The following is a 27,715-nucleotide window of genomic DNA, read 5'->3' as shown; positions in this document are numbered from 1 at the left end:
GATGGTGCATCTGGAAAATGGGGATGGAAAGACCCACCCGACAGATGCCCTGCTGCTGTAGGAACCTTTCACAGTCATGACTTGACCTTGACATGAAACTGCCTCCACTTCCCTGTTGCCTATGGGATGAATCCACACTCCCAGCATCTCCCACCCACCTCTGTTCTCTCACCATCTGCTCCTCTTGGCTTTTGGCCCCTACGCCGCACCCTCAGCTCTTGGCCGCACTCAACTCATGGCTGTGCCCTGCTCTATCACCTCTGGGCCACACAGGTGCTCTCCCCACTGCTCGAGTTCCCTCTGCTCCGTGCTCTGCCTGGAAACTCCTGCCAGCCTGTCAGGACTTGGCTCAAGGTCACCTCTCCCAGGAGTTTCCCTGGTCCTGCCTCCCTGTGCTGGGTGGGAGCCTGGCCCCTGGGCAGGAGCCCCACGGAGCCTCAAGTGCCTTGCTGGCCTGCCCTGCGTCTTGCTCCTGTCTCCTTAGCACTCCCTTGAGGATGGTGCCTGGAAACGATGGATGGATGGATGGATGGATGAATGGATGAGAGATGACACCTGTGAATGCACTTTGTAAACTGGGAAGTGCTGGGGGAACGTAAGGACAGTGATCACGAGGTGTCTTCAGTGGGTGTGTTTTGAAACAGGCTCCGCCTTGGAGAAGAGGAGCCCCGTGAAGAGAGAACGGTCCTGCTCCCACGACTCGGTGTCCTCATCCATCTCCTCTAAGGCGTCTAGTGAGTCTCCAAGGGCTAAAGATCCCACAATAGGACCTTTGTTTTTGGGGGGGTGAGATTTCAGAGAATGGAAAGAGACCTTTTATTTTCAACTAGAACTGGAAGAAGGAATCTTTGAAGAGCTGGACTTTGTTTCTGGGCTGGGGTCTGGGTATACGAGGAGATGGAGCAGTGGCTCCTGTCCCGGGAGGAGGCCGTGGCCTGGGGCCCTGCAGGGCTGGTGCCGGGCGGTGTCAGAGGGTGAGCCCCCTGCGCTCTGCCGGCAGCTGTTGGTTTGGGGAATCTGGGGAGAGGAGCGTTCTTGTTGAGTCTGAAGGCTAAGAGAACTGGTCACAGAAGACTTCGCTGGGTAGCAAATGTTCCCTGAGCCCTGGACCCAGACCGCTTTATGGTGGAGGGCGTGGGGCCTGTGGATAAAATGCTCCTAGTCTCTGCCCTAAGGGAGGCCTCGGTCTTGGGAGCAGTCGGGACCCGCACACCTGAGACAGTATCACGTCTTCCCAATGCAGGTGTTTATTGAGAATCTACTTTCTATCTGACTGAGGGCATTGAGAGACAAGTTAGATGTGGATCTGCTCTCAGGGAATTCGTTGTTCCTTTGCACCAGGTGATGTTGCAATAGGGGCTGCCGTGGTTTTTCTGCACACATTCACACACGTGAAATGTTATGGTTACGTGTGGGAGGAAGTAATTAATTTTGTCTCAGGCAGGGCAGATTTAGGGGAAGGGGAGGTCCCTGCAGGTTTTGGAGAGCAGCTGGCCTTTGGGCCTTGCAGGGGAAGGTATTCCAGGTGCAGGAGACTTCACAGGTAAAGGAGGCGCTGGGTGTGGAGGTACGTGGGGTGCTTGGGCACAGTGAGTGGTCCCAGGGCTACAGCTCAGGGTGCGGTGGGCCTGGCCACGGTCAGGGCATTGCTGCAAAAGTCAGGGCACATCAGGGGGTTTGGCCTGGGGGCTGCTTTGATTTCCTCTCTTCTTTCCTCTCCTCACCAGCCCTTGGACAACAGTGGGCCAGGTGGCGGGGTCTCCCTCACAGAGGGAGTCGAACGAGGCCTCCTTAACATAAGCCTGGACTCTGTGAGCGAGGAAAGATCGGATTCACGGGCTAGAGTCAGTCAGAAAAGCCAAATGCCGCAGCCATCTGTCCTTCTGCCCCACACAGTAGAGGGAACCCAGGGCGCCACGGGGTGAGCCGAGAAGGATGACCTGTACATGAGAGTAGAGAGGTGTGGTGCTTTGTCCCCCGCCCCATCCAGCCTGACAGCTTCCTGGTAGATGCTGGGACATGCTGGTCTGTGTAGTATCTTCAGGTGGAGTAGCATGTCTAAGCTGTCAACCAGCCTCTCTCCTCTGGTGAGGTGACTTTCTTAGGATTCCCCAGACAGTCCTGAGATTTTGGGGGTCTCTGATGAAATGCTTCTTGTGGCCTTGGGTGTGACCCCCCTCCACATTTGAGGGATGAGGAAATCCCCACATTTCAGGAGGCTCAGGGAAATGAGGCTTGGCCACAGCCACATGAGTCAGGATGGTGGGGTGACACGAGTCAGCCTGGGCAGGCCTAGGTCCCTTTTTCATAGACTGACAGAGTCCCCCTTGGACTCAACCAGGGCAGGCCGATTGAGGTCTGAGGGTGGATGGAGAGAAATGTCCGTGTGGATCTCTGTCTTCTGGGTCCTCCAGTCTGGGCCTCACAACCTAGGGGAGTGGGTGAAGACCTCAGGGTCCCCATGAGCTACTGTTGGAACCTCAGGCCACTTTGATGTCCTTTGGGCCCATTTGTCCCCCTTCCCCAGGCCAGATGCCCATCCTCCCTACCCCTGGTCCTCGGCTCCTCCACTGACTGAGCTGATCAGCTCAGGTCCCTTGTCCACAGGAGAGGCAGTTTATCGGGGGTCAGGCCTTCAGCCGAGGGGACAGGCAGGTGCCGCAGCTCCTCCTTCCATGAGCAGTCTGTACCTGAGCCAGATGCAGGCTGGGGGCTGCGTAAGCCTGGGGCGCTCAGATGCAGCGGGGAGGTTGCCTAAGCTGTGTGGTGAGCAGCGTGCAGGCTGAACCGAGTGCCGTGGGGAGGGGCTCGGCCTCTCCCAGGAGGGTAGCAAAAGGATATCAGGCCTGCCTGGGAAACAGTCTCCCTCGTCTCCTGGAAAATGGCAAAGCTGAGACATAGATGTGGTTCCTGTGGAGATGAGGTCTGCGGGGCTGCTTGGAGCTGGCATGCAGGCCCTGGACGTATGTGGCTGGCTTACTATAAAAGACAGGGACCAGCGTGTGGCTCCTGGGTGTCCAGGGACTCACACTCACCATGGCCCTCAGCATGGTCCACGTCAGGGAGAGGGCAAAAGAAACCCTGCCTTTGGGTGGCTGCTGTCCTGCTGCTTGAACTCTTCTGAAAGCTGAGTGACTGTAGCTTTAGTCAAACCTTTTCAGTCCTGTGAGTTTCACTGCCAGTTTGAACCAGAAACACCACTGTGCTGTGCAGAGGGGAGGTTTGAGCTCCAGAATCCACCTGCACAGAAGTGGAGTAGGCGTGTAGGCTGAGTGCTGGAGGTGAGGGGTTCCGGGACAGACCGGGCAGGGGTGCAGAGGAGAGGCCATTGCGGCGTGCGTGGGCCCAGGCGAGTGGTGCTGGCCCTCTCCCCGAAGCACCTCCTGGCTTTCTCAGAAGGGCAGAAGAGTCTCTGTTTAACCAGAGGTGGGATTCATTGACGAAATTCCCAGTAACTGTCGAGTGAAGGTAGTCAGCGCTGCCTAAGCAGGAGCTGCGGTTTCAGGGCCTTGACTGATGGACCGTCTCTCCCCAGGCTCTGCGCTCTGCGGTGATTCCTCAGCACCCCCAGCGGGGCCCTCGCAGGGGGAGCAGGCCCGATCCCCGCCGCCCGGCGGCCCCACAGAGGAGGGCAGGGCCCCCGGTGAGAGACAGAGGCTCCGGGCCGGGTGGGAGCCGCCCGCCGTCATCAGCCGGCACAGCCCCGGGCTGGCCCCCCCGCCGGACCCCAGCCTCAGGACCTGCCGGCGGAGCATCCGGAGGTCGGCCCCCTCGTCCTCCTCCCAGCTCTCCTCCTCGGGCTCGTCCTCCTCGTCCATGGTGCCTGCCGCCGGGCCGCTTGTCCTGCAGGCCTCCCAGTGCTCCATGACCAAGGCCTGCCGGCAGCCGCCCATAGTCTTCCTGCCCAAGCTGGTGTACGACATGGTCACGGCCACCGACAGCAGCGGCCTGCCCAAGGCCGCCTCGCTCCTGCCCTCGCACTCGGTCGTGTGGGCCAGCTCGTTCCGGCCGCTGCTCAGCAAGACGATGACGTCCACAGAGCAGTCCCTGTACTACCGGCAGTGGACGGTGCCCCGGCCCAGCCACATGGACTACGGCAACCGCGCCGAGGGCCGCGTGGACGGCTTCCACCCGCGCCGCCTGCTGCTCAGCGGGCCCCCCCAGGTGGGTGCCGCCCTGTGCGGTCGGGCTGCCTGGGGGCTTGTATTCCCGCCCAGAGGCAGGTTTGGGGCCGACAGCATCCCCTATTCGTGTCTGCTATTTCTGCAGCGGAATCTCTGATGTCGCAAAGTAGATGAGTGGGCAGATCTCCCTGTCCCCCACGGCGGGGTGACCTCCATCCTCTGACCCCAGTTTTCTCCTTTGTGTCATGCGTGGGTGGAGGGGTTCTCTGCGAGTGCCTCCTGCTCCTTCAGACTACAGTTCTGCATTTCCCACGTTATTGCACTCAGTCCTCACAGCCAGTGTGTACAGTTCACTCCTACTCTGGCAGTGGAGCCCAACCCCTGGTTCTGCCCTGCAAGACTTTGGTGAAACAGGACAGGGTAGCAGGAGGCCTGTCTCCATCCTCCAGCTCTTTGCGTTTTTCCAACAACAAAAGACTGTTTCACCCATCAGCCTGGCAGAACCTGGGAGGTGTGAGTGTCGAGTGTCGTGACCACGTGAGGAGGACACACGAGGTGGGTATCAGGTCTTGGCCAGACAGTGCAGGAGTGGAAGGTGGGCCCTGAGGGAACGGCTGGGGCTTAGATTTGGACTAAAACATCACCTAACACCCTGGGCCGGTTCCAGCCTTCTCTGTGCCTTATGGTCCTCATCTGAGAATGAGGAAACTAATAGCACCTTGATGACAAAAATGGAGCCCTCAAACAGGAGAATAATTGTAGGGCACCGGGAATATGGCCCGACCCCTAGAAGGCATTGTCATTGTCACCATCATCATCACTGTCTCAATTCAGGACATGCTTGCTTTTCACTTAGCACGTTCATTCCCTTTCCAGGAATCTATCCCAAGGAGCACAAGCCCCCACAAAGATGTGTAAGAACGCTAATTTTTGTATTGTTGACAGCAGTAAAAAAAAAAAAACCAAACTGGAGACAACTTAAGTTCCATGGGTCACGTTTGGTTGAATCCATTTGGATTAAGCAGCATCGTGCAGTTCAACCACAGAAAGTTTGAGCTGGGTCTTTATGTGCTGGCATGGACATTTCTCTAAGATAGTCAAATGTTAAAGATCAAATTGCAGAATAATATATACATAGTGTAACATCAATTACAAAAAAAAAATACCAGTGCATGCGCATGTCTGCGTGTGTGAAAAAGTCTAAAAACTCCCTGACAGGAGGGGTGTGAAGTAGTTACGTGGGGAGGGGGCTGGGGTTTGCGACTTTACTCTGCTTTATTTTGGATCTGTATTTCTTGACCTTTTATTGATTTATTTATTTTTAACATTTTTTATTGATTTATAATCATTTTACAATGTTGTGTCAAATTCCAGTGTAGAGCACAATTTTTCAGTTATACGTGAACATATATATGTTCATTGTCACATTTTTTCTCTATGAGCTACCATAAGATCTTGTGTATATTTCCCTGTGACCTTTTAAATGGGCATATATTCCTTTTAGTGATTTTTTAAAAATAGGAAAAAATTAAAAGTTTTTAAAAAAGGAGTCCTGGTTTCTCCATACCCTTGCATTACTGAATGTCATTAATCTTTAAAATTTTTGCCTATTTGATACTGGAAAAGAGTGTATCATAGTTTTATTAGTGAGGGTGAATCTATTTTTGTATGTTTATTGGTCATTGGCATGTCTTTGCTGACTTTCTGGTTTGTTTCTCTTGTTTATTTTTCCTTTGGTCCATTTGACTTTTTCTTTGGCTTTGTAGGAGCTGTTTAGATGATAAATTTTAAATCTTGATCAATTGTATGTATTGCAAATATTTTCTCTGAAGCTCCCCCTGGTTGTGTTTCATATTTTCTTCTTAAAGTTAGTTTTTTCCATTCACCAACATTTGTTGAGTACTTACCATGATCTAGGCACTGAGCTAAGAAATTTGAAAGCACATTCTGAGAGTAGCACGTCGGGGAGGGGTACCTATTTAACCAGTTGTAACTTCAGTGAACTAAGACCAGGTATATTGGATTTGCCAAGTGCTGGGCTTGAGGGAGCAGGGGCCTCTCTAATACAAGAAGAAAGAGAAGGCAGAAGAGAAAATTCTTTTATTTATTTTCCTGGACTTAGGAGGAAAGAAATGTGATGCCAACTTTTTACGTCTTCCACAGTGAATTTTGTTATCTTTCTGCAGGTATATCGCTTAATTTAAGAATAGCAATGTGCAATTATGCAAGACTCTTTTAAGATACTATGTTTTATATGGGCAGTCTGTTTTTTGAAGCAACCTTTGTTCAGCTTGTGATGAAGTCCGGTTTCTAACAGCTTAAAAAATGGGGCCAGTTAAAACTGAAAAGGCATTTGCAGTGATTTGTAGGTGGGTGGGTCTCCTGCCCATGGGAGTCTGCCTATCTGCCTGCTTCTTCAGGCCACGTTTTCCCTCACAAGTCTTTGTTTCCCCTCCGGCCCTCATCTTAATCAGGTGAGATCTTTAAGAAAGATGGATGACAGGAGGCGTGGCAGGCGCCCCAGCCAGCGCCGGCGTGCTGACGGTTGGCTCCAACTTACTGTCTTTACAGATTGGGAAAACAGGCGCCTACCTGCAGTTCCTCAGCATCCTGTCCAGAATGCTCATTCGGCTGACGGAAGTGGATGTTTATGACGAAGAAGAGATCAATATCAGTGAGTTATCCGCTGGTGGCGCTTGGGCTCGAAATGGTCTTTAGTCCATTTCTCAAGTGACTCTGGTTATGGCTTTTACTTTCAAGATGGAATTCTCAGGTTCCTGGTTAGACTCGTCCTGAGGGCCTTTGTAGGAGTGCTTTTATCTTTCCCTTGTAGTTATTTTGCTCAATACGAGAACAGTGCCTGGGAGGCCTTGGTGGGGATAAAATTACTGCCCTAAAAATAACTGCTGTTTACTGAGGACCTTCCAAATGTCAAACACTGTGCTAGATGCTTTATATAAATGACCACATTTAGTTTTCTGCACCACATCAAGAGATAGGTATTGTTACTCCGTTTTCCTGATAAGTAACACGTCCAGGAGCCCAGCAGGGAGGGGGCAGAGTTGGAACTAAACTAGGTTTGGGTGCTGACTCTGGAAGGTGGACTTGTCCATCGGGGGGGTTCCCACTCAGGCCACTGAGCACCTGGGTCCATATCCGGGGGCAGAATGGAAATACATGATACGCGGGGAATAGCCTTTTCTCGTCACTCACAGAACAAAATTTACCCTGATTAAGGTGAACAGCTGTTTTAGGCTAATTGTAAAACATCTCCATTTTTCTCTTTCATTGTCCCTCCAGTGGCCCAGAAACCTGGCCTGGTACATGAACCTATTGCTCTGGGAATGAGGATTTGTGTAGGGAGTCCCATGTGTGTCACAGAGGAAGTGTACCAGTAAGCTGCACTGGCACCTAACAGCGCTTCTGTTTTATTGTGCCTGTTTAAGGTGTACAGCTTGGTGATTTGATATACGCTGTGAAATCATCACAGTCACTCTAATGAATATACTCATCACCTCACATACTTACCATGTTCATTGCAGCATTATTCACAATAGCCAAGACATAGGAACAACCATATGTCGTCCACTGATGGATAAACGTCCGTCTGCAGTTGAGTGGATAAGGAAGATGTGGTCTATCCATGTAGTGTGTTCAGCCTTGACAAGGAAGGCAGTCCTGCCACTTCCACACACACAACTTCTTTAGATGCTCCCGACTCTGAGTTTTGACTTTAACCAAGGAAGCCCATCCAGCCCTTCGTCTTTCCTTTGAAGGAGAAGGGAAAGAGGCTTTTTGGCTCTTCATCTAAATACCGAGTTTTCCACGATTTCTCCCATAGTGCGGAACTGTATTTTAGATGGAAGTTATCAGGTCTGCTGAGTTTCTATCTCCTCATTTTGTTGGATTTACCAGCGATAAAGACAGGATTTAAACCCAGTCTGTTAAACTTCAAAGACTATTTTCTCAAATTCTCTCTTATTTCCTTGGGCTTCCCTTTGGTAAAATTGCATAATTCTTGTTTTATAGGCTGTCGTGAAGACTAAATGATGTTACACATATGAAGCCCAGAGCACCTATTAAATACACAATAAACATTCCTCTCCCTCTTCTATCCTTATTTTTTATCTTTCTTTTGGGTGTGTACTCTGCCCATGTGTACAATATAGCAGGATAGATACAGATATATACAGTGATATATATCAATGTCATATATATAATATGTATATCATATCTATAAAATCAATGTCACATAAGTTTGAGTTAGACCAACTAGATTTTTTTTTTTTACCTTTTAGCCAATAAACATTTGGTGAGCATCATAGACAATACCAATTAGAATGTAAGGTAATACACAGCAAACAGCAAAATGTGGTTGGGCCATGAGGAGTGCTGGCCTTCAGCAGGGGAAACCAATGGGCCTGAGCACTTAGAAGAGGCCTTCTCAAGGTGGAGCGATAGGAGTTGGGCCTTCCTGGATGGGTAGCATTTAAATATAAGTGCAAGAGAGAGAACTACGTTAAGTTCCACTGGTGGTGGGAACCAGTGTGATGTATTCAGGGCACAGAGCACTGGGGCAGGTACATTGGGAGGAGCTGAAGTTAGTGTAGACAGAAGAGCAAACCCACCCCGTAGGAAACAGCATACAATTGTTCCTCTGCAGACAGATAGATCTGAATGCAGCTTCTTGCCAAGTTAGAACAATCCTGAAAACGGGACGTGTGCGGGAGCATCTGAGGCCCAGTGGAGGGCCCCTGGGAACCTGTAGACACCACGTTAGCTCCACTCCCAGCGTCATCCTCGTGCACAGTTGACATTCCTGTCTTGCCACCTGTCTGTGTTCTTACCCATCCCGTAGACCTCACAGAAGAGTCAGAGTGGCATTACCTCCAGCTCGGTGACCCCTGGCCAGACCTGGAGCTCTTCAAGAAGCTGCCTTTTGACTACATCATCCACGACCCGAAGTACGAGGACGCCAGTCTGATTTGTTCTCACCATCAGAGCATAAAGAGCGAAGGTCAGATTTTCCAATCTCTGGCTTCCACCTTCTTCCAGAGGACACGGGAGTGGTCTCTTAAAAGGATGAGCTGCATTTTGTTAGTGATGAACTTAGCTGGTGGTGGTAGGTGAACTGGCAGAGCCTGGTGAGGAGCTGAGGTTGCCCCCTCATGGGACAGGGAGACCTGCTGCTCAGTCGGGGCGGAATAATGGTGAGGACAGTCTGGATGGTTTGTCCTGCTTGGAATATTCTGGAGGTTTTGGTCACTAGACAAAAAAGACATGTATGTTTCTCTGTGAATTTGGTTTGTTGTAACAAAATGCACCTGTTTCCCTCTCTGTCTTTGTCTCTCATTTTCTCCCTCCTTCGGGGACTGGTGACTTTCACACTGTTGTGACCCTGCTGGTTTCAGGGTCGCCGGCAGCAATCATCGGATATGAGTGGCCAGTGTGAGTCTAAGTACTGACTAGAAAATTTAGGTTGAATGCGGTGTGAGAGGAAAATACTCACCAGTCTCCACTGCAAGCCAACAATTTTATCTTCATTGCTCCCAGAATAGATCACTTTCATAGAAGGATTCTTCACCTAGACCTTCTCTAATGGAGGTTGAGTGTTAAAATCTTAATTCTGCTAAGTCACCTGAAAACAGGCAGGAGATTCACATGCTTTACAGTATTTGCATTTTACGTCGGCAATCGATATATGTTGTTATGGAGCAAATTCTAGAACATGTGTTTATGAAACATCCGTAGGTCCATGAGTCAAGACACCATGTGAACGTAGCCTCTTAGTTTATCCCACTGAGACTCTGACCCCGAGTCGCCCCGGGGCAAACGGGTGACAGGCGGTCACCCAAAATCCTGCCACAGCGTTTCAGTTTGCATAGGCACAGGAGGGAGCATTTGTCCTGCCTCCTGCTGCCCTTCAGCGCTGCTCTTTTGTGCAGACAGAGGGATGTACCGGAAGCCGGAGGACCTGTACGTGCGGCGTCAGACGGCGCGGATGAGGCTGTCCAAGTATGCGGCGTACAACACATACCACCACTGCGAGCAGTGCCACCAGTACATGGGATTCCACCCCCGCTACCAGGTAGGACCGAGGCCCCGTGGCTCCAGCAGTGTCCCCCATGGCTCTCTGCCACGTGCCACGCCTCGGCTAATTCTGTGGTTTCCCTGTTCTCCTTACATTTTCATTCCGAAGTTGGGAGATGGAAAGTTCTGGAAGCCCTTCCTTCCTGGTCCACTTGTCTCCTCCATTCCCTTCTAGCATCTCTGAAATGATTGCTGACATTACAGAAGAGTAATTGCCCTGGGATTACACACTTATTAGTGGCAAAGTTAACTGACTGTAGATGTCGGAATTTTCTTTACATCTTAGCAACTTCAATTAAGTTCAGTACGACAGACATTTACCGAGTGCTTATTATGTACCAGACCCTGACTCGGAGATGAAGAAACTTTGTCCCCATCCTCAAGACTCACAGTCTAGGGGTGGAGAGGTGCATTTAAGCAACACTTCAGAGCAGTGTAAAGCTGCCAGGCAAAGCAATGTGGTTGAAGTGTAGAAATTATGTAGCGAAGGAGAGGAATTTGCACTTACTGAGCACTTACTACATGCCAGGCACTTCTTATATACTAGTACTTCCCAACCTTTTTTCACGATAGAAAGTGATGTTTGCCGTCCCTGAACCCTGGGTGAATGGATAAGGCCACTGACCCAGGACTCTGGCCGTCCAAGCTCCGGCTGGACCCGGGAAAGGGTTTGTGTTCAAGCTACACCTGTGATCCGCACAAGGTGCACTGGTTAGGGAACCATGCTGTCAGTTTTCTAACTTAATTCTCACTAAAACCCCACAAGGCAGTATCATTAGCCTCATTTTATAAATGAAGATACTATTTTGGGCAGGGAGCAGAGGACGGTTTTTTAGAATCAATAAGAGTTTGCCATGGGGCCAAGGCAGACGAAAGGGGAAGGGAACAGCACGTGCAATAGAGGGGAGACAAGGGGCCTCTGGGGAATTAGAAGTGATTCTAGTGCGTGTTGCTGGAGCTTAGAGTGAAGGGTGGGTGGTCCCAGGAGATGAAGGTGGGCAGTATTCTTTTTAATAGCACAGATTTTTTGTAACGATGCAATTTTATCATCAACAAAGTTAAAAAATACATATGAGTGGTTTTTTACAGGATTACAAATAAGCAGAAATCCCATTTGCCGCAGATAAACTTTCCTAACATTTTTCTCCCTTGGACATGAAGTTTTTCTTTCAAGGCAGAGAAAGATAGAAGTGAAAACATTTTCTTGATTTTGAAAGTTAAAGAGCTGGAGAGACTTGAAGGGTTTAGTCCCTGGTCACTTCACGGTCAGCAGTGAATGAATGAACAGAGCCTGGAGAAGTGGGGCGGGCTGGGTCTGTGTCCGGGCGGCCAGGGTCTGGGCCACCCTTGCAGGGGACGTGAAGCCAGGCCCCTGAGGAGCACCGAGGAGCACACGCTAGCTCCCTGCTGGCATTTCCGTGCCTCTACCCGTTCTGTTCTTTTTCCTTCTTCTGTCCAGGCTCCCCTGAGAGGAAGACTTAATGAAACTTCCTCGGTTACATCCCTCTTTGCTCCCTCCCTGGGTCAGAATCTGTTTCTCACTCATCTCTGCTCTTTCAAAGTAGAGCCACACTAGGGCATCACAGCCCGTGTATCCTGGCCCATGTCCATCCTCCGTGACTCCCAGGAGGACACAGCACAGACTGGCCACAAGCCTGGAGGGACAAGGGGTCTGGGGACGCCTGCACTGAGGCTTTGGAAGGCATAAGCAGGGTCTGGGCAGAGCCAGGCTGGGAGGTCACACAGGAGGGCAGTGTGGGCCCAGAGACAGAGTGAGAGGTGGCCTCTTTAGAGAAGTGATGAGAAGTGAGGCTGGACTTGGGGATCCAAGTGAGCCCAAGACCCGATGTCAGTTTCCACATCCACCGAGTGGGGATGAGGACAGTCCCTGCTTGCTAGGACTGTTCAGTGTCATGCCAAGGGGCTAGGAGGGTGCCTGGACATGGTGCATGAGATGCCTTGGGGCAAAGGTGGCAGGGACCTCGGTGTAGTCGTGGCCACGACGGGCCCGGGTTCTTCTGGGAAGTCAGGCCAGACTCTGATGACAAGCTCTGTCCTTTCCCCCTCGCACCTCAGCTCTATGAGTCCACCCTGCACGCCTTTGCCTTCTCTTACTCCATGCTAGGAGAGGAGATCCAACTCCACTTCATCATCCCCAAGTCCAAGGAGCACCACTTTGTCTTCAGCCAACCTGGAGGCCAGCTGGAGAGCATGCGGCTGCCCCTCGTCACCGACAAGGTACTGGCTTGGGGTCCCTGGATTCAAATCACAAGGGCTGCAAGTGACCGCAGAGCTGGGGACCCAGAGACTGTAACTCCTGATGAGCGAAGGGCACACGGGGCAGGTGGGGAGACTGATACGGTGACTGAACTCATGAGGAGCCCATGGGCTTTGAGGTCTCTCGGCGCCAGGTCTGAGCCTCGCTCTATCGATCACTAGTTGTGTTATTTGAACTTGTCACTTGATACTGCTGAGCCTCCGTTCCCTCTTCTGTAAGCTTTGGGCAGTGATAACTCCTGCAAAAGCTTGTTGTGCGATTTATGTGGAATAGCCAATGTGAGGCACCAGCACAGTGCCTGAAGGGAACAGGGGCCGAGTGGATGTTCACCCTCCCACTGTCTTTGCTTTCATGCTCTCTCATGTGGAACACCGGAAACAGGCTAAGGCAGCAGAACAGGATAATGACTCCCTCGGGGCTGGTTACCAACTCCCACCACTAGTAACTCATGGCCAGTCTTGCTTCATCTGGCCGTCCTGCCTCCTCTGCCTCCCTGTGTCATTTGGAATTGAATCTCAGACATTGAATCATTTCATTCGTAAATATGCCAACATATATCTCTCAAGGATGAATTTTCTCTCTTTTGTGGTGTGGTTATTTTTTTTATCAAAGTATAATTGATTTACAATGTTGTGTTAGTTTCTGGTGTATAGTGTGATTCAGTTATACATATATGTTCTTTTTCATATTTCTCTTTTTAAAATTTTTTTTTAAATTTTGGGGAGGTAATTAGGTTCACTTATTTTTTAATTATTTTTTTACTGAAGGTACTGGGAATTGAACCCAGGACCTTGTGCATTGCTAAGCATGCGCTCTACCACTGAGCTATACACTGCCCCCCACATTCTTTTTCATTATAAGCTATTACAAGGTATTGAATAGAACTCCCTGTGCTATACAATAGAACCTTATTATTTATCTATACTATATAGTAGTATCTGCAAATCCCAAACTCCTAATTTATCCCTCCTTTCCCTTTACCCTTTGGTAACCATAAGTTTGTTTTCTATGTCTATGAGTCTATTTCTGTTTTATAAATAAATTGATTTGTGTCATTTTTTTAGATTCTTCATATAAGTGATATCATATGATACTTGTCTTTCTCTGACTTACTTCACCTAGTATGATAACCTCTAGATCCATCCATGTTGCTGAAAATGGCATTATTTCCACTCTTTTTAATGGCTGAGTAATATTCCATTGTATGTATACACCAAATCTTCTTTAGCCATTCGTCTATCGATGGACATTTAGGTTGCTTCTGTGTCTTAACTATTGTAAGTAATGCTGCTATGAACATTGGGGTGCATGTGTCTTTTTGAATTAGGATTTTCTTCAGATATATGCCCAGGCATGGGATTGCTGTGTCATATGGTAACTCTATTTTTAGTTTTTTAAGGAATCTCCATACTGTTTTCCATGGTGGCTACACCAGATTACATTCCCACCAACAGTGTAGGAGGGTTCCCTTTTCTCCACACCATCTTGAGATTGTTCTTAATGACCCACCGTCTCTGGCTGCAGCCAGCCATTCTTAGGGGCTCTTGGTTTGACAGTTCCAGCCTGACGATCTCAGAGTCAACTTGGGGCCCCTTTCCCAGCCCCAGTCTCTGCGCACCTGGTGTAAAGTTCTGCTCTTCTTTCTCCAGAGACCAGACATGCATAGAGCTGAACCCAGCCCTTCTGACCCAGCAGGCTATTATCAAGCAATGAAACATTTGTAAGGTGGCAGTGAGGCCTTTACTAGAAGGTGTCTTCTACCCGTGGCCGGGGTGCGGCTGTCGTCTTGGTTTATCGGGCTTTATCCATTACCTGCTACTTTGGCATCCAGTCCCCATCAGGACTGTTTATGAGCACCAGCTGCGTGCACAGCTTTGTAGCAAGTGCCTTGAGGAATTCAGGGAGAATGGGAGACCTAGCTCGGCCAGTGGAACCTGTTGTTGAGGAGAGAGAGAAAGGAAACCTGGTTATTTATATAAAAGATTCATAGCCTGAATGTTTACATAGCTAGGCTCCAGGGCAAAGTGATGGAGGAATGTAAGTCCATTTAAGTAAGGAATAACGTGTACTCAGAACACAGTGTTAGGTGCTAAGGAGCGGGTAAAGCCTTTGGGTAACTGATATATGCCAGTTAGTTTTTGTTACCTGACAAACCATTCCCAAACAAACATATAGTATTTAGTTTCTGATTCTCTGGGCCAGCAGCCTGGGCTTGGTGCTGCTGGGTATGGTGATCCTGGGCTGGGTTGCTCTCACTTGTGCCTGGAGTTCATTACCACATCAGCAGGGGTGCCGGCTGGGCGACGGTGGCCTCAGTGGGATGCCTGTGCCTGCTCCCTGTGGCCTCTCCTCCTCCAGCCGGCTAGCTCGGGCTTCTCCCTGAGAGAGGGCAGAATGTGTCTGTCCTCTGGAGGCCAGGCTCAGAATGGGCACACTGTCACTTTTACTGCATTTTATCCATAAAAGCAAGTCCCAAGACTAAGCCAGATTCAAGGAGTGTGGAAATAGACTCCATCTCTTGATGCAACAGGCTGCAAAGTCACATTTCAAAGGGAAGGGAATAACCATGGCCATATTTACAAACCTTTGACTTCATTGTGTCCACACTTTCCAGAGTCACGAATACATAAAAAGTCCAACGTTCACTCCAACCACCGGCCGACATGAACACGGGCTCTTTAACCTGTACCACGCGATGGATGGCGCCAGCCACTTGCATGTGCTGGTGGTCAAGGAGTATGAGATGGCCATTTACAAGAAGTACTGGCCCAACCACATCATGCTGGTGCTCCCCAGTATCTTCAACAGCGCCGGAGTTGGTAAGCCTTTTTTAACATGCCCTCCTCGGTAAAATTTCCATGAGTGGAGACTTGAGAGAATGTTCTCGATGTCGACTGAAAAAAGTACACAGCATGAGAGTTGCGAGTTAAGTTTTATTTGGGGCAAAATGAGGACCCTAGCCTGGGAGACAGCCTCTGGGGAACTGCTCCGAAGAGGTAAAAGGGGAGGCTAGTATATACGTGGTTTTGGGGAAGAGGGGATACGTGCAGTCAGGCACATTTTGTCAGGTTAGTGCTAGTCACGAGGAGCAGGTGTCTCCATGAATGATTTTAGTGCTTTTCTAGATATGAGATGATGCAAGAAATTGGGCTGATAAAATCTTCTGAAAAATACCTATCTGTAGGCCTGTTTCGCCAGTTTTTCCCAGAGCACAGAGCACCTCATTCCTGATCTCCGCCCTGAACTCCTTTCAGGGTGTGTTGAAGATCAGCGGCTGCAGTGGCTCGTGGTTTAAGCCTTGCAGAGGCAGGAGGAGAGACAGTTTTTTGTCCATGTAGAGATGAAAGAGTTAAACATTTTTCATTAAGCTCTTTGGCTTGTAAAGCTATTTTGATCTCTTTGAGTATTCTCTTTCCTTCGATGTTTGGTGGTTGATCTAATTCATGTTCTCAGCTGTTAGAAAAGCGAGGAGAGGTAGACAAATGTGTGTGCAAATTGGAGAGTGGAATTTTCTTCCCTCGAATTTCCTCTCCAAAGGCAACAGCCTGTAGTGAGTGGACGAGGGAGGCAGACCAGGCCCCCGGGAGCTGGTGGGGCTGTAGCCGAGGTCTTCATGCAGGTCTCACTCTACCTGGGGCTTTGTCCTGGGCAGGTGTCGGTGTCCAACTGACCTGAGTCGGGGACCTTTGCCCATTTCAGGCGCCGCCCATTTCCTGATCAAGGAGCTGTCTTACCACAACCTGGAGCTGGAGCGGAACCGGCAGGAGGAGCTGGGGGTCAAGCCGCAGGACATCTGGCCTTTCATCGTGATTTCAGACGACTCCTGCGTGATGTGGAACGTGGTGGACATCGACTGTGGTGGGGAGAGGAGCAGGTGAGGACCCCCAGCACACACACACATCACCAGTGAGACAAGTGAACACGCTCACTGGGGGGTTCTCCTCCACCCTTTGAGGACCCCAGGGGGCATCTTACTTTAGAAGGCGTCGTGAGCAGTGGATGGAGCCCTGCATGCGATGAGCCCACGTTCCAAGCTTTGTTTTGTATTTTTAATTTTTAGGAGTTTATTGAAGCATAATACATACAGAAAATAATGCAATATAGGTTTGGTATAAAATACATACAAAAAGCAAAGTATGATACCCAGAAATTTTCATGAACTGAACACATCCATTTAACAAGCTTCCCTGTGAAGAAACAGACCATCACCCGCCCCCAGAACCTTCCCGTCCCTCTTCCCTCCCCCTCCCCACAGCCTCACTCCTAATGTGAAGCTGTATTTTTATTTGCTGTGTGATCTTTGGGAAATGACTCTTTTTTGGGTTCTAGTTTCCGCATCTTTCACAGGGGCACTGATACTTGTGCTCAGGTTTGTTGTGGGGAATAATTAAGCTAGGAATGGTGCACCCGGAGGTGGGCGACGGAGCAGCGCGGTGTGGAAAAGGCTCAGTACACACACCTGCATCTGAACATCATGGGTGAAATAGTCCCTTTTGTGGTTTTGCCCTCAGTGTTTCAGCTTAGGGCCCCCTGATGACCTCTGAGGATTTTTGGCTTGTTTATTGGAGAGACAACTTGAGGTTAGGCACCTCTTCCGTGTCAGGGAAACCTAACGTAGCAATGACCGTTATAACCACTGTTCTTCTAGAAAAAGGTGGTTTCTGTATGACAGAGCTACACGGGGGGAGGACAGTGATCTGCCGTGTTTTCACCGTGCTCACCATCACCTTCCGAGGGCGAGAGCTTGGCTGGGGGCAGTCATGGGAAAGAGAACCGAGCTTTTCCCTTTGCCTTTTCCTGAATTTCATCCAGAAGCAGCAATTCAAGTCCTGGAATGTCAAAGCTGGTCAGGGCCTTAGAGAGTTTAGTGTAAGCCCCTCCGTTGGGGAAAAGGAAGCTGAGATGCAGAGAAGTCGAGCCACGTGCCTGGGCTCTCACAGACAGCACTCTTGTCGCCCTGGCTCCCAGCCTGGGGTCACTCCCTTCAGTCGCCCTCACTGTCTTCACTGACCTCAGACACCGTCTGTGTGGGTGGGAGGTTTACATGCGGCCTCCTTCCCTCCACTCCCCGACCTGGAATTCACCCCAGAAATGCAAGGTGGTTTGCAGGATGCAGAGAATGTGGGCTCTGGAGACAGACAGCAGCGTTCAATCCAAGCTCTGCTGAGTGACACTGGGCAGGGTATCCAGAGCCTCTTTTTCCTTATCTGTAAAGTGGGGGTGATGTGTCTATGTCATAGGATTGCTGCGAGGACCAGTGATAATGAATTTGAAGGGCTTAGCACCGTGCCTGGTGGTTGTGATGGGGTCTGTCCACACCAGCCCACCCAACGCGGAGGGTTCAGGGAAAGCAGCGCCCTGGCCGGCCCGGTCCAGAGGGCCTGCTGTTGTCTGCATGCTGACCCAGGGATGTCTGTCTTCCTCCTTCGAGCAGGGAATTTTCCTGGTCAGAAAGAAACGTCTCCCTGAAGCACATCATGCAGCACATCGAGGCTTCCCCCAACATCACCCACTACGCCCTTATCGGCATGCGGAAGTGGTCCAGCAAGACCGGAAGCCGTGAGGTGCAAGAGCCCTTCTCCCGCTGCCACGTGCACGACTTCATCGTCCTGAACGTGGACTTGACCCAGAACGTGCAGTACAACCAGAACCGGTGAGCTCCAGCCCCACCCCTGCCATCAGCTCAGCCCGTGGTCCTAGGGCCCTCTGCGAGGGGCAGCCTCACGCCTGGCGGGTGGCTGCTCCCTCTTTGCCCTGCAGGGCCAACGAAACCAGGGCCTTCCTGCCTGTAACACTGGCCTGGCCCTGCTTTCAGCTCTCATGGATTTTTTTTGGTATCTTTGTTGTATAATTTTGTGGAGGGGAGATTTGCATAAGATCATTCAACTTCCTTCATCAGTTCACGTGATACCTTATTTAGTGACTTACATTCGAATAGGTGTTATTTCTCTTGCTTTCTTGGCTCCTTCTCTGAACACGTCACTTTTTATGAGCATTAGTGCTGAAGGACGCTGTCATTTATCCGTGTCACTCTCTGCGGATCTAATCGCAGAAGCTGTCACCTCTCACGAAGAACCTAATCACTAGTGTCTGTCGAGCTGTCCACGAGCCAGGCGGTGGGCACACCCCTGGGATGGCCCACGTAGGAGCGTCGGTTTTGGAGCCAGACCGACCTGCCGGCAGCCTCCTTTGCAATTAAGGCAGGTGACTTGCCATCTCTGATCTAGTTTTCCTCAGATGTAAAAAGCGGCGAATATTTTTACTCTGGGAGTTTTGTTGTTTTCTTCTGAACAAGCAGATGACGTGGCGTCCGTTAAATCCCCCTCAGGGTGCCTGGCCTGTAGCGTGTGGTCCACAAGTGGTGGTGCTTTTGTGGTGTAAGCCTGAGGTGCGCCCTGCTCTCCTGGCACAGGCAGCTCATCCTGTCCTGCTTCCCTTGTTAGTGTGCCTTCTGGGCCCCAGAGGAAGATCTTTAGGGCAGAAACCAGGCTGCTTCGCCGTCCCAGCCCCCAGTACTTAGAGAGCACACTCCACGTGTCTGGCGGGGGCATGGCTGCGGGTGTCAGCTGCCTCCAGTCCGACCTGCCCCCTCTCCCCTGGTTCCGGGCAGGTTCACGTGTGACGACGTGGACTTCAACCTGCGGGTGCACAGCGCCGGCCTCCTGCTCTGCCGGTTCAACCGCTTCAGTGTGATGAAGAAGCAGATCGCAGTGGGCGGGCACAGGTCCTTCCACATCACGTCCAAGGTGGGTGCGCAGGGTGAAAACTGGAGAGGGGGCCACCTGTCACCTTTGAGTCAGGGGGTGGGCTTGACCATGGGGTGGTGTTAGTAAAGGTTTCCAGTTGGGAGCCCTGAGAAGGGAAAGACTCCACCGGGTCTTCCTGCCGATCTCCTATTCTAACCAGTTCCTTGGGTGTCTCACCAGCGCACACGCACCACTGACCTTCCTGTGCGCCCTTACCCACACACACACCTCCATCACTGTCCTCACTGCTCACTTTTCTGGCTTCTTCGCTGGACAGAGCTCCTGGGGGCAGGTGTGGTGCCATGCTCTCCTTGGGGCCCCTGGGACAGCACCTGCCAAATACTGTCTGAATGGCACTGATGGGCTAGCCTGATAGCTGTGCCTTCTGTCCCTGAGCCATGTGTCCCTGAGCCAGCCTCCGAGTGGGGACAGACTTGATCTGATTGTGTCGGTGCTGGCTGGGCAGGCCTGGGAAGTTCCGATGTGAAGTCGCAGCAAGCCCTCCGAGATCTGTGTCTTCCCAGAACCCATATGGGGCTGGCCCACCCCTGCCTTGAAGGTCCCTCCCATCCATGGGGGAGAGCGGCAGAGATGAGCTGGAGAAGTAGCCAGGACCTTATCCGCCATGGGAACGTCCTAGACTTTTCTCTAGGAGAAAGGGGAACCCACTGAAGGGTGTCCAGAGAAGAATTTGATTAGTATCATTTACGCCCACAGTCTCTCTGGCTGCAGCATGGGCAGTATGTTGGCGATGGGGTGAGAGACTGTGGGCTCAGATGGCTGGGCTGTGCAGAGGAGCAGCAGTGGGGCTGGGCAGAGGTAATGGGGTCTGGAGGTCAAGGGGAGGCTGACCATTCCCAGAGGTTTGCATCCCTAGATTTGGGTGAACATCCCCAAGGTCCATGGATTCTCTTGTTTTTTCCTAGACCAGACAGTCAACTTTCTGCAGGGAGTGATCATTGTCTACAATTCTTACTGATCACATGGTCAGTTTACACATGCCCCACTTCAGTAAAACTGAATTTTTCTTAATGGCAGACTTTATTGTGGAAGTGTGTGTTCTCAACTCAGTTCACGTCCCATGGCTCAGCCCTTGGCCACGGGGCAACCCACCCCAGGGTCCCTGCAGCCTGGAAGCCTCGGAAAGGACTTCTCTGCTCAGGTGGCGGGGAGAGGCTGACGCCCACCCTTCCCCACGCAGGTGTCTGACAACCCCATGGCCATCATGCCTGCCCAGTACATCTGCGCCCCCGACAGCAAGCACACATTCCTGGCGGCCCCCGCGCAGCTCCTGCTCGAGAAATTCCTCCAGCATCACAGCCACCGCTTTTTCCCGCTGTCCCTCAAGAATCACGGCCACCCCGTGCTGTCCGTTGACTGCTACCTTAACCTGGGGTCTCAGGTACCTTTCAGAGGGGGTGCTGTTGAGTCCATAAATCCAAGAAATGCCTAAAACAGGCATGCTGGAATCCAGGATTCAGAATTACAACTACTCAATGCTTGGGCTCCAGTATTGCCCCACTTTACAGCTGGTAAGATAAAGGCTGAGAGATTTGAAGTGCTTTGCCCCAATATAAGAAGTTGGGCATCAAACCCAATTCTGATGCCAAAACATTTCTGATTCTCAAGTGAATTAATGAATAGATAAATCTGGATAAGTCTCTTGGAATTGATTTTCAGGATATGGATTTGGAAATAACATTAAATATTGTTTCTGGCCCCCAAAAGCCTGAGTGTGGCCAAGCGGTTAGTTCTCGTTAGATGCAGAGCCGTGGTGTGACGTTGCTGAGTATTTCATGGAAAATGACATTGTCTCTTGGCTTGCTTCTCTTTCAGATCTCTGTGTGTTATGTGAGCTCCAGGCCCCACTCTTTAAATGTCAGCTGCTCTGACCTCAAGTTTAGTGGACTCCTGCTGTACCTCTGTGACTCTTTTGTGGGAGCTAGCTTTTTGAAAAAGTTTCATTTTCTGAAAGGTAACTTCCCCTCCTCTTACCATGATTTAAGTGACTGTCGTCACCAGGCACCCCTCCCGAGGTGACGTCTGGTCCTAGTCCTTTTTGCTGACGGGTAAACTGAGGCTCAGAGAGGAATCGTGACTTCGCTGACTGTCCAGGAAGCAGGAGAGGGCTGCGGTGGGATCCAAGGGCAGCCCTCTTTCGCCTCCACCTATTTGGGTAGAGACAAGACACGTCCCCCACTTTTAGGTGATATTAGCAGGTACTTTCAGCGTTTGTGTTGCTTTTCAGTCCGGATCCCTGGCATAAGCATGCAGAGCCGCTCAGGCGTCTCTTCGTCTTGGTGGATGAGTTCTTCTTCCCTGTCTGGGGGTGCCGCCTGCATCGTTACCTCTAGTCTAGTCTTTCTCCCTCTGCAGGTGTTTCCATGCTAGAGTGGTGGAGAGTGACAGACATTCATTCTGTGTGACTTCAGAAAATTACATTTCCAGTCCAGCCGGGATCCCTAATCAGTCTTCACTTCTCCTTCGTTGGTCTTTATTCGAACCTTCCTCTCTCCCAGATGTTCAGGGAGCACCAGCCCTGCATGAGGTTTGGGGAAATAGTAGGAGGTCTTCACCACATTCTCTGCTCTTGGGGAACATTTTGTCTAATGGGAGGCGAGGACATGTAAGTAGGGAGGGAGACAGAAGGAGTGAACACACATGACGATGTGTGGCTGTTTTCTAGGGCTCAAGAGGAGGGAGAATTCACGGGGCCGGCAGATGGGAGAGGTCAGAGCTGCGGGGGACTGGGCGGGTGGCCGGCTCGGAAGGCTGTCGAGGGAGGGTTAGGCTGTGAGGTGGGGTTGGGCGGGGCCCTTCCCACCAAGGGCTGGAGCTGCAGGTGTTGGTTTGTGACCCTGCAAGTCTGTCTCCTTCCAGTCCTCCTCCTCTGCTCACTTCTTTGTCACCATGTCTTGGTTCCATGTAGTCTCATCTACCAGACCTGCCAAACCACAATCTCACTTTCTTGCTAAGATTATGAAGCATCCCCAAGGAAACAAGACACCACTCGGATGCCTGGTCCTTCCCTGTCAAGCAGCATCGTATTTTGTGATTGCAGATAGAATCCAGGTAGTAGCTTTCCTTTGGATTTAACTCCCCGCTTTTCTTCACACACCTCTGCCGTTGTCCACACAGGTGCGACCTTGTGTGTGATCTGTCAGGACCGGAACTCACTCCGCCAGACAGTTGTCCGCCTGGAGCTGGAGGATGAGTGGCAGTTCCGGCTGCGAGATGAATTCCAGACTGCCAATGCGAAGGAGGACCGGCCGCTATTTTTTCTGACTGGGAGACACATCTGAGGGAGACACGCCTGAGAGCGGCGCCCTCAGAACCTCACCCTGCTGAGGCTAAAGGAAGAATTCGAACCATGGGGTGTCTGGACCGGGACAGGCCCCCAAGACTGTTGGCAACCCCCTCATGGTACGGGGAACAGGGCCCAGAGATGGATGGAGACTTACCAAGAGTGATGGGATAAGTGGATGGTCAACGGGAACTCAAACCCAAGACTCCTAGGTTCTGGGCCAGACCCCATTGCCCTGGGCTCCGTCAAAGTCCATCTCAAGAACAAAGCTTTGCCTACCATCACCTCATCCATTCGCTTCCGTGGACACACTTGACTTTGCTCTTAGTTCTGAAGGGTCACTCTTGGATTATCTTGTAGAGGTGCCAGCATTTCGGATGATGGATAGATTTTGGCTACGTATGTTTCCCTATACCCTCCTACAAAGCAATATTCCAAAAGAACATTTTAACTGTGAAGGCTGGAGACAAGAAAAAACGAAGTAGGTCATTTAATAAGAATATGTAAGTTTGCTCTTTTAGAAGCTAGCCCAAAGGCATCAAGTTTAATAAAGTAAAACAAATAGTTTCCCTTCAAAGCAAACGCGATCCTATTAAAACAGCACAGGGTAAATACCCTGCCTCTTAGAAAGGGCAAAAGTGAAAAGAAACTTTTTTTTATTAAACTAAAAGGGTTTCAGGAAGGAAATTAGGGTTGCAGAGGTTGATCTTAAGATACAGAACTTGCCTTACAAAGGAAAGAGGACCAGATGGCTTACTTGAAACAAACAGTGAAAACAACCAAAGTGATATATACAATAGTTGAAAAGAATTAGACTTCTGACTCTAATTTACTGAATCTCCGTTTTCAGTTCCTTAAATAGCTTGTCTTCTCCTATGAATGCTTGGTCCCTGACTGGAGAGGCAGGGGGACAGACAGGGCAGCAGGGATGCTCCCTGACGCTCACACTCTCACTTGCTTTCCAGAATGTTTTTCAAAGCCAGCGTATTAGAGCGCCCCCTATAGGCCGGGCCAGGTGCTTTCACAGTTAAGCTCTCGCTTCACCCTTCCAACAGCCTGTGTAGGTGGACTCATTCTCCCTGTTTGAAAGATGAGACGGTTGAGATGCAGAGTGCACCTCACGAAGATCACACAGCTGGAGAGAAGCAGAAGCAGAGTCCTGGATCTGGACTCCAGGGCCCCTCTGCCCCCTGCACCGCACTGCTGTGGAATGGCCCGTGACCAAAGGAAAAGTTTAAAGATACTCAGAAATGAATCAGCAGAATGCACTCTTATCCATCCATCTCACAAGCACTCTAATGGATCACCATCCAAGAAGAAATTACTTTAAAAGATGATGCCAAAGAATTCATATCGATCTTTTCTTCCCTAAGAAAAAAAAAGAAAAGTTCATGAGTATAAAAGATTTAGATCAATGTTTATAAAGTGATCACTTTGTATATGTCCTTATTCCTATTTTGGAATAAAAACTTACCTCCTTTAGTTCTATTTGTCTTTTGTAAATAGCAGCTTCTGGGCTGCTCTTCCCATTTTATTAGTTAATTTAAACTTGAAACAAAAAACCGAACCAATATTCTTGTCTGTTCCAGCCTTATAAATAAAATTTATGATGCATTTATTGCTGCTTTGGTGGGAATGAATTGTGTTGTTTTGTGAGGAAAGAGTATGGCCAGTGGTCTCCGGGGGCTGTCTGCTTAAAATCTCATGACACGAAATAAAGGACAGTTTTGAAAAGGAAAAAAGAGCAAATCTGTAAAAGTGAGGGTATATTAACATGTGGAGGAATCCCTGAAAGAGAAGAGGTGGACAGAAATGGAAGTGGACGAAACAGTAGCTCAAAGCATGCAGAGAAGCCTGCCGCACAGGAGGGTGATTCTGGGGACGCCCTGAGAGTCACAGAGACGAAAGAAGCTGGAAGGGGGCCTGGGCGTTTGTCAGGGTGAGGAACAGGGGAAGTAGTTGGAGCAGCCTAGCTGTTCGGTCCCTCCCAGCTGTTCCTGCCCCACTCCCCACCCCCCACCAACCTGGGCTCAGGCAGAGAGTGGAGCCTCAGGCAGGGGGAGGGCACAGGGCCCAGGCCTTTGTGAAGACAAGCCGTTGGCACCCACCCCCTCCAAGGCATGGTCCTGTCCCCACAGTCTCTCAAGGCAGTTAATAGCAAACAGGAGCTCCCTAGTCCACAAATAAACACGCAACGAAAACTCGTAACAATAAGCAGGAAACGTTATACAGTGAGAGGTGATGACCTCAGTAAAGAGTCGATAAAGCAAACAGAATCCTATAAAACAAGTGTAACTAAAGTCAGGGGAAAAGTGAGATTCTATTGTATCCAGAACAAAAAATGATTAATTCCAGATCTTAGAAATTAAGACGAAAACCTCACTAGGCAGCTGAAATAGACCAGGTCAAGAGTGAAACAGACAGCTGGAAGGCACAGCTGAAAAAGTCTGTAAGAAGGCAGCACAAAGGAGCTCCCCTGATCTCTGAGAACCCTTCACTTCGCCCTCGCTCACTGCACATCAGCTGCCTGGCCCTCCTGGACCAGCTTGGCTACGGGCAGGCCAGCACCCACCTCAGGCCTGTCGTTTCTCTGCCTGGAGTGTCTCCCTCTTCCCCTCTGCTTGAATCCCTCCCTCACTTGGCCACTGGGCCCTCACTCCTCAAAGGCCACCTCCTCAGTGAGATAATCCCTGATTGAGCCCCTGCTCACAGAACACAGTTTATTTGTTTAGCTGTCTTTTTTGTTTGTTTGTTTCTCTCCACAAAAATAGAAATTTTATAGAACATGTTCACTGCTCTGTTCCCAGAGCCATGGTTATACCCAGCAAATAGTAGGTGCCTATGAAATGCCCATCTATCTTAGATGATCCCAGCATGGGAACTGGGGGTGGGAGTGGTCGGTAATGGAGGAGCTGATAAAATGAGTCCAGCTGAGCTGAAATTCGAGGTTTAATAGGGCAGGAGTGATGAACATGAGTGAAAAGGAACATTTAAATATGTTAAAAGCATTTAGAGTAGCTGCTAGAAGGAAGAAATAATTATAAATGGATTAAAGTCACCTAACAACAGACTGAGCTTCTCAGATTGGGCCAGGAAAGCTAATCAGAATAGGACTTAATATTTAAAAGTTAAATAGGCAATGAAGTATTTTAAGTGAAATTTCCAAGTTCTACCCAAGCTTTGCAGATATGCCAACGCTGCTATGATATATAAAGCCAGAACTGTGAGAAATGTGAGCAGAATGGGTAACTTGTGCGGTCATAAACACAGACTCGTACATCTCTCTCAGAAATAGAGAATGAAGACCAAGAGAAATGAGAATTGGGTTGACACAGTAATATATCTGGTCTACAGTAACCTTTGAAAGGCAGAATTCTTGTGTAATAAAAATTCCAGAAAGTGTTCTGGAACTAGATAGTAGTGATGGTTGCATAACATTGTGAATGTGCTAAATGTCACTAGTGGTAAATTTTATGTGAATTTTACCACAATAAAATAAACTATCCCAGAGCATTGGGAAATGTGGAAGCCTGGTCTTCTGCAAGGCCAGGTAACAGTCACCCCCAAACCAGATAAAAAGAGTAAGTGTGCACCAGGAAAAGAAACTGATTCTTCTTTCCTGAATACTTTCAGCAATTTAAGGCTCTTGCAATAAAGGACGAGAAATCATGCTGCAAAAACTGCATTGATATGGATGTCAGAGTTCTCATCGCAGGATGTGACAGAGAGGGCGTGGAATCTGAAGTCAGGAGACGTGGGTTCATACCTTGGTTCCTTTGCCAAGTCACCCAGCTCCCTGGATACTCTGTTAGCTATGAAGTCAGCAACAGTGAGTAGCATACTTTTTTGAGTACCTACAATGTGCCAGGCATTTTCCTAGATGACTAATTGTCCATTATTTCATTTAATCAACACAATAACACTCTGCAGTAGATGTCATTGGGACCATGTTACAGAATAAGAAACTAGGGCTCTGAGAGGCTAAGTGACTTGTCTAAGATCACACAGCTATCAAGCGACAACAAAGCTAGATTCATGCTGCAAGTGTTAAGGATGGTTTCGCTAACATCACAGCTGCTTTCCGTCTTGAGTAATTTGCTTCCACTAAATGCTGTACATTAGAAGGCAGTGTTGGCTCCTAAGCCTCTGTGTACAGTAAAAACACCGATCCAAAGTTTTCTTATTGGGTGTGTGTTTGGTTGCCTATTGGAGGTGGTGCTGGATTCAGGCATATCCCAGCTACACCACCTCACGTACCATCCAGAGTCTAGGCAATCTCAGCGTTAAGGTCTAGAAACCACTTTCAGCAAAGAAGTTTGCATTAAGCCTCCCAGGTCTGGCTTCAGATTCTGCAGACAGCTCTTTAAGGGAAGACCATGAACCAAGGGCATGCCCAGGGTCCACCGCTGCTGTTTCTTTTTCAGTCCACTTGCTCAGGCAGACTTCCAGCTCAGAAGAAATTAGCATTTTAATTAACAAAACAGTTGGAAAGGCCAGTGCAGAGTTTTAAAGTCCTTCAGGTCTCGAGAAGAAACAGGAATTCTGTAACTGCATTTATCATTCTCCGAATAGACTGTCCCAGTTTCCTTTTGGCTTTCTTCTAACTCTGGCGAGCACCCATTTTTCTCTCTTAGGATCTTTTGCTGTATGAAAGGACCCTTCCTAGGGGTGCTATCCACCCTACCAAGAGAGGTGGGTTTTGGGGGGTTTTGAATTTGTCCCCTGCAAAGGAATATTGAAGCCCTAACCCCCAGTGCTTCAGAGTGTGACTTTAATTGGAAAGAGGGTTGTTCCTGATGTAATAAGTTGAGATGAGGTCATACTGGAGTAGAGTGGGCCCCTAATCCAGTATTACAGGTGCCCTTATGAGAAGAAGACAGAGAGAGGCAGAATGCCACGGGGCCATGGAGACAGCGACTGGAGTGATGAACCGACTGCAGAGGGGGCTCAAGGATTGCTGGGAACCACCAGGGGCAGGAAACAAGGAAGGGCTCTCCCCCAGGGCCTTTGGAGAGCACAGCCCTGCTGACACCTCAATTTCGAACTCGTAGCTTCTAGAACCATGAGAGAATAAATTTCTGTTGTTTTAAGGCACCCCTCTCCACTTTATGGCACTTTGTTACACAGCCCTAGAAAATTAATACAGGTGAGCAATGCATACTTCATCTTTCAA

At 49.7% G+C, this 27,715-nt stretch overlaps 1 protein-coding gene across 4 annotated transcripts in view; it reads left to right on the top strand.

The window, feature by feature from the left end:
• Positions 1-24,160, top strand: part of GREB1 (growth regulating estrogen receptor binding 1) — a 78,980-nt gene extending 54,820 nt beyond the window's left edge. For 3 of the 4 annotated variants that reach the window (XM_031466586.2, XM_064494727.1, XM_064494726.1), the window contains exons 21-33: positions 645-734; positions 3,536-4,164; positions 6,696-6,798; positions 8,983-9,141; positions 10,070-10,212; positions 12,291-12,452; positions 15,107-15,311; positions 16,192-16,366; positions 17,927-18,145; positions 19,103-19,238; positions 20,440-20,640; positions 21,075-21,213; positions 22,377-24,160. In XM_031466586.2, the coding sequence (XP_031322446.2) occupies positions 645-734; positions 3,536-4,164; positions 6,696-6,798; positions 8,983-9,141; positions 10,070-10,212; positions 12,291-12,452; positions 15,107-15,311; positions 16,192-16,366; positions 17,927-18,145; positions 19,103-19,238; positions 20,440-20,640; positions 21,075-21,213; positions 22,377-22,540 (2,525 nt within the window). In that variant the 3' untranslated portion in view covers positions 22,541-24,160. Of the gene's footprint in view, positions 1-644; positions 735-3,535; positions 4,165-6,695; positions 6,799-8,982; positions 9,142-10,069; positions 10,213-12,290; positions 12,453-15,106; positions 15,312-16,191; positions 16,367-17,926; positions 18,146-19,102; positions 19,239-20,439; positions 20,641-21,074; positions 21,214-22,376 lie in introns of those variants that run through there. The other variant, XM_064494728.1, reaches the window with a different exon arrangement.
• The last annotated feature ends 3,555 nt before the right edge of the window (positions 24,161-27,715 follow it).

The sequence above is a fragment of the Camelus dromedarius genome, chromosome 15, assembly GCF_036321535.1.
Source record: "Camelus dromedarius isolate mCamDro1 chromosome 15, mCamDro1.pat, whole genome shotgun sequence".
NCBI classification, from domain to species: Eukaryota; Metazoa; Chordata; class Mammalia; order Artiodactyla; family Camelidae; genus Camelus; species Camelus dromedarius.
Note: the sequence above shows the minus strand (reverse complement) of the source record. Positions and strands in the feature narration are given on the sequence as shown.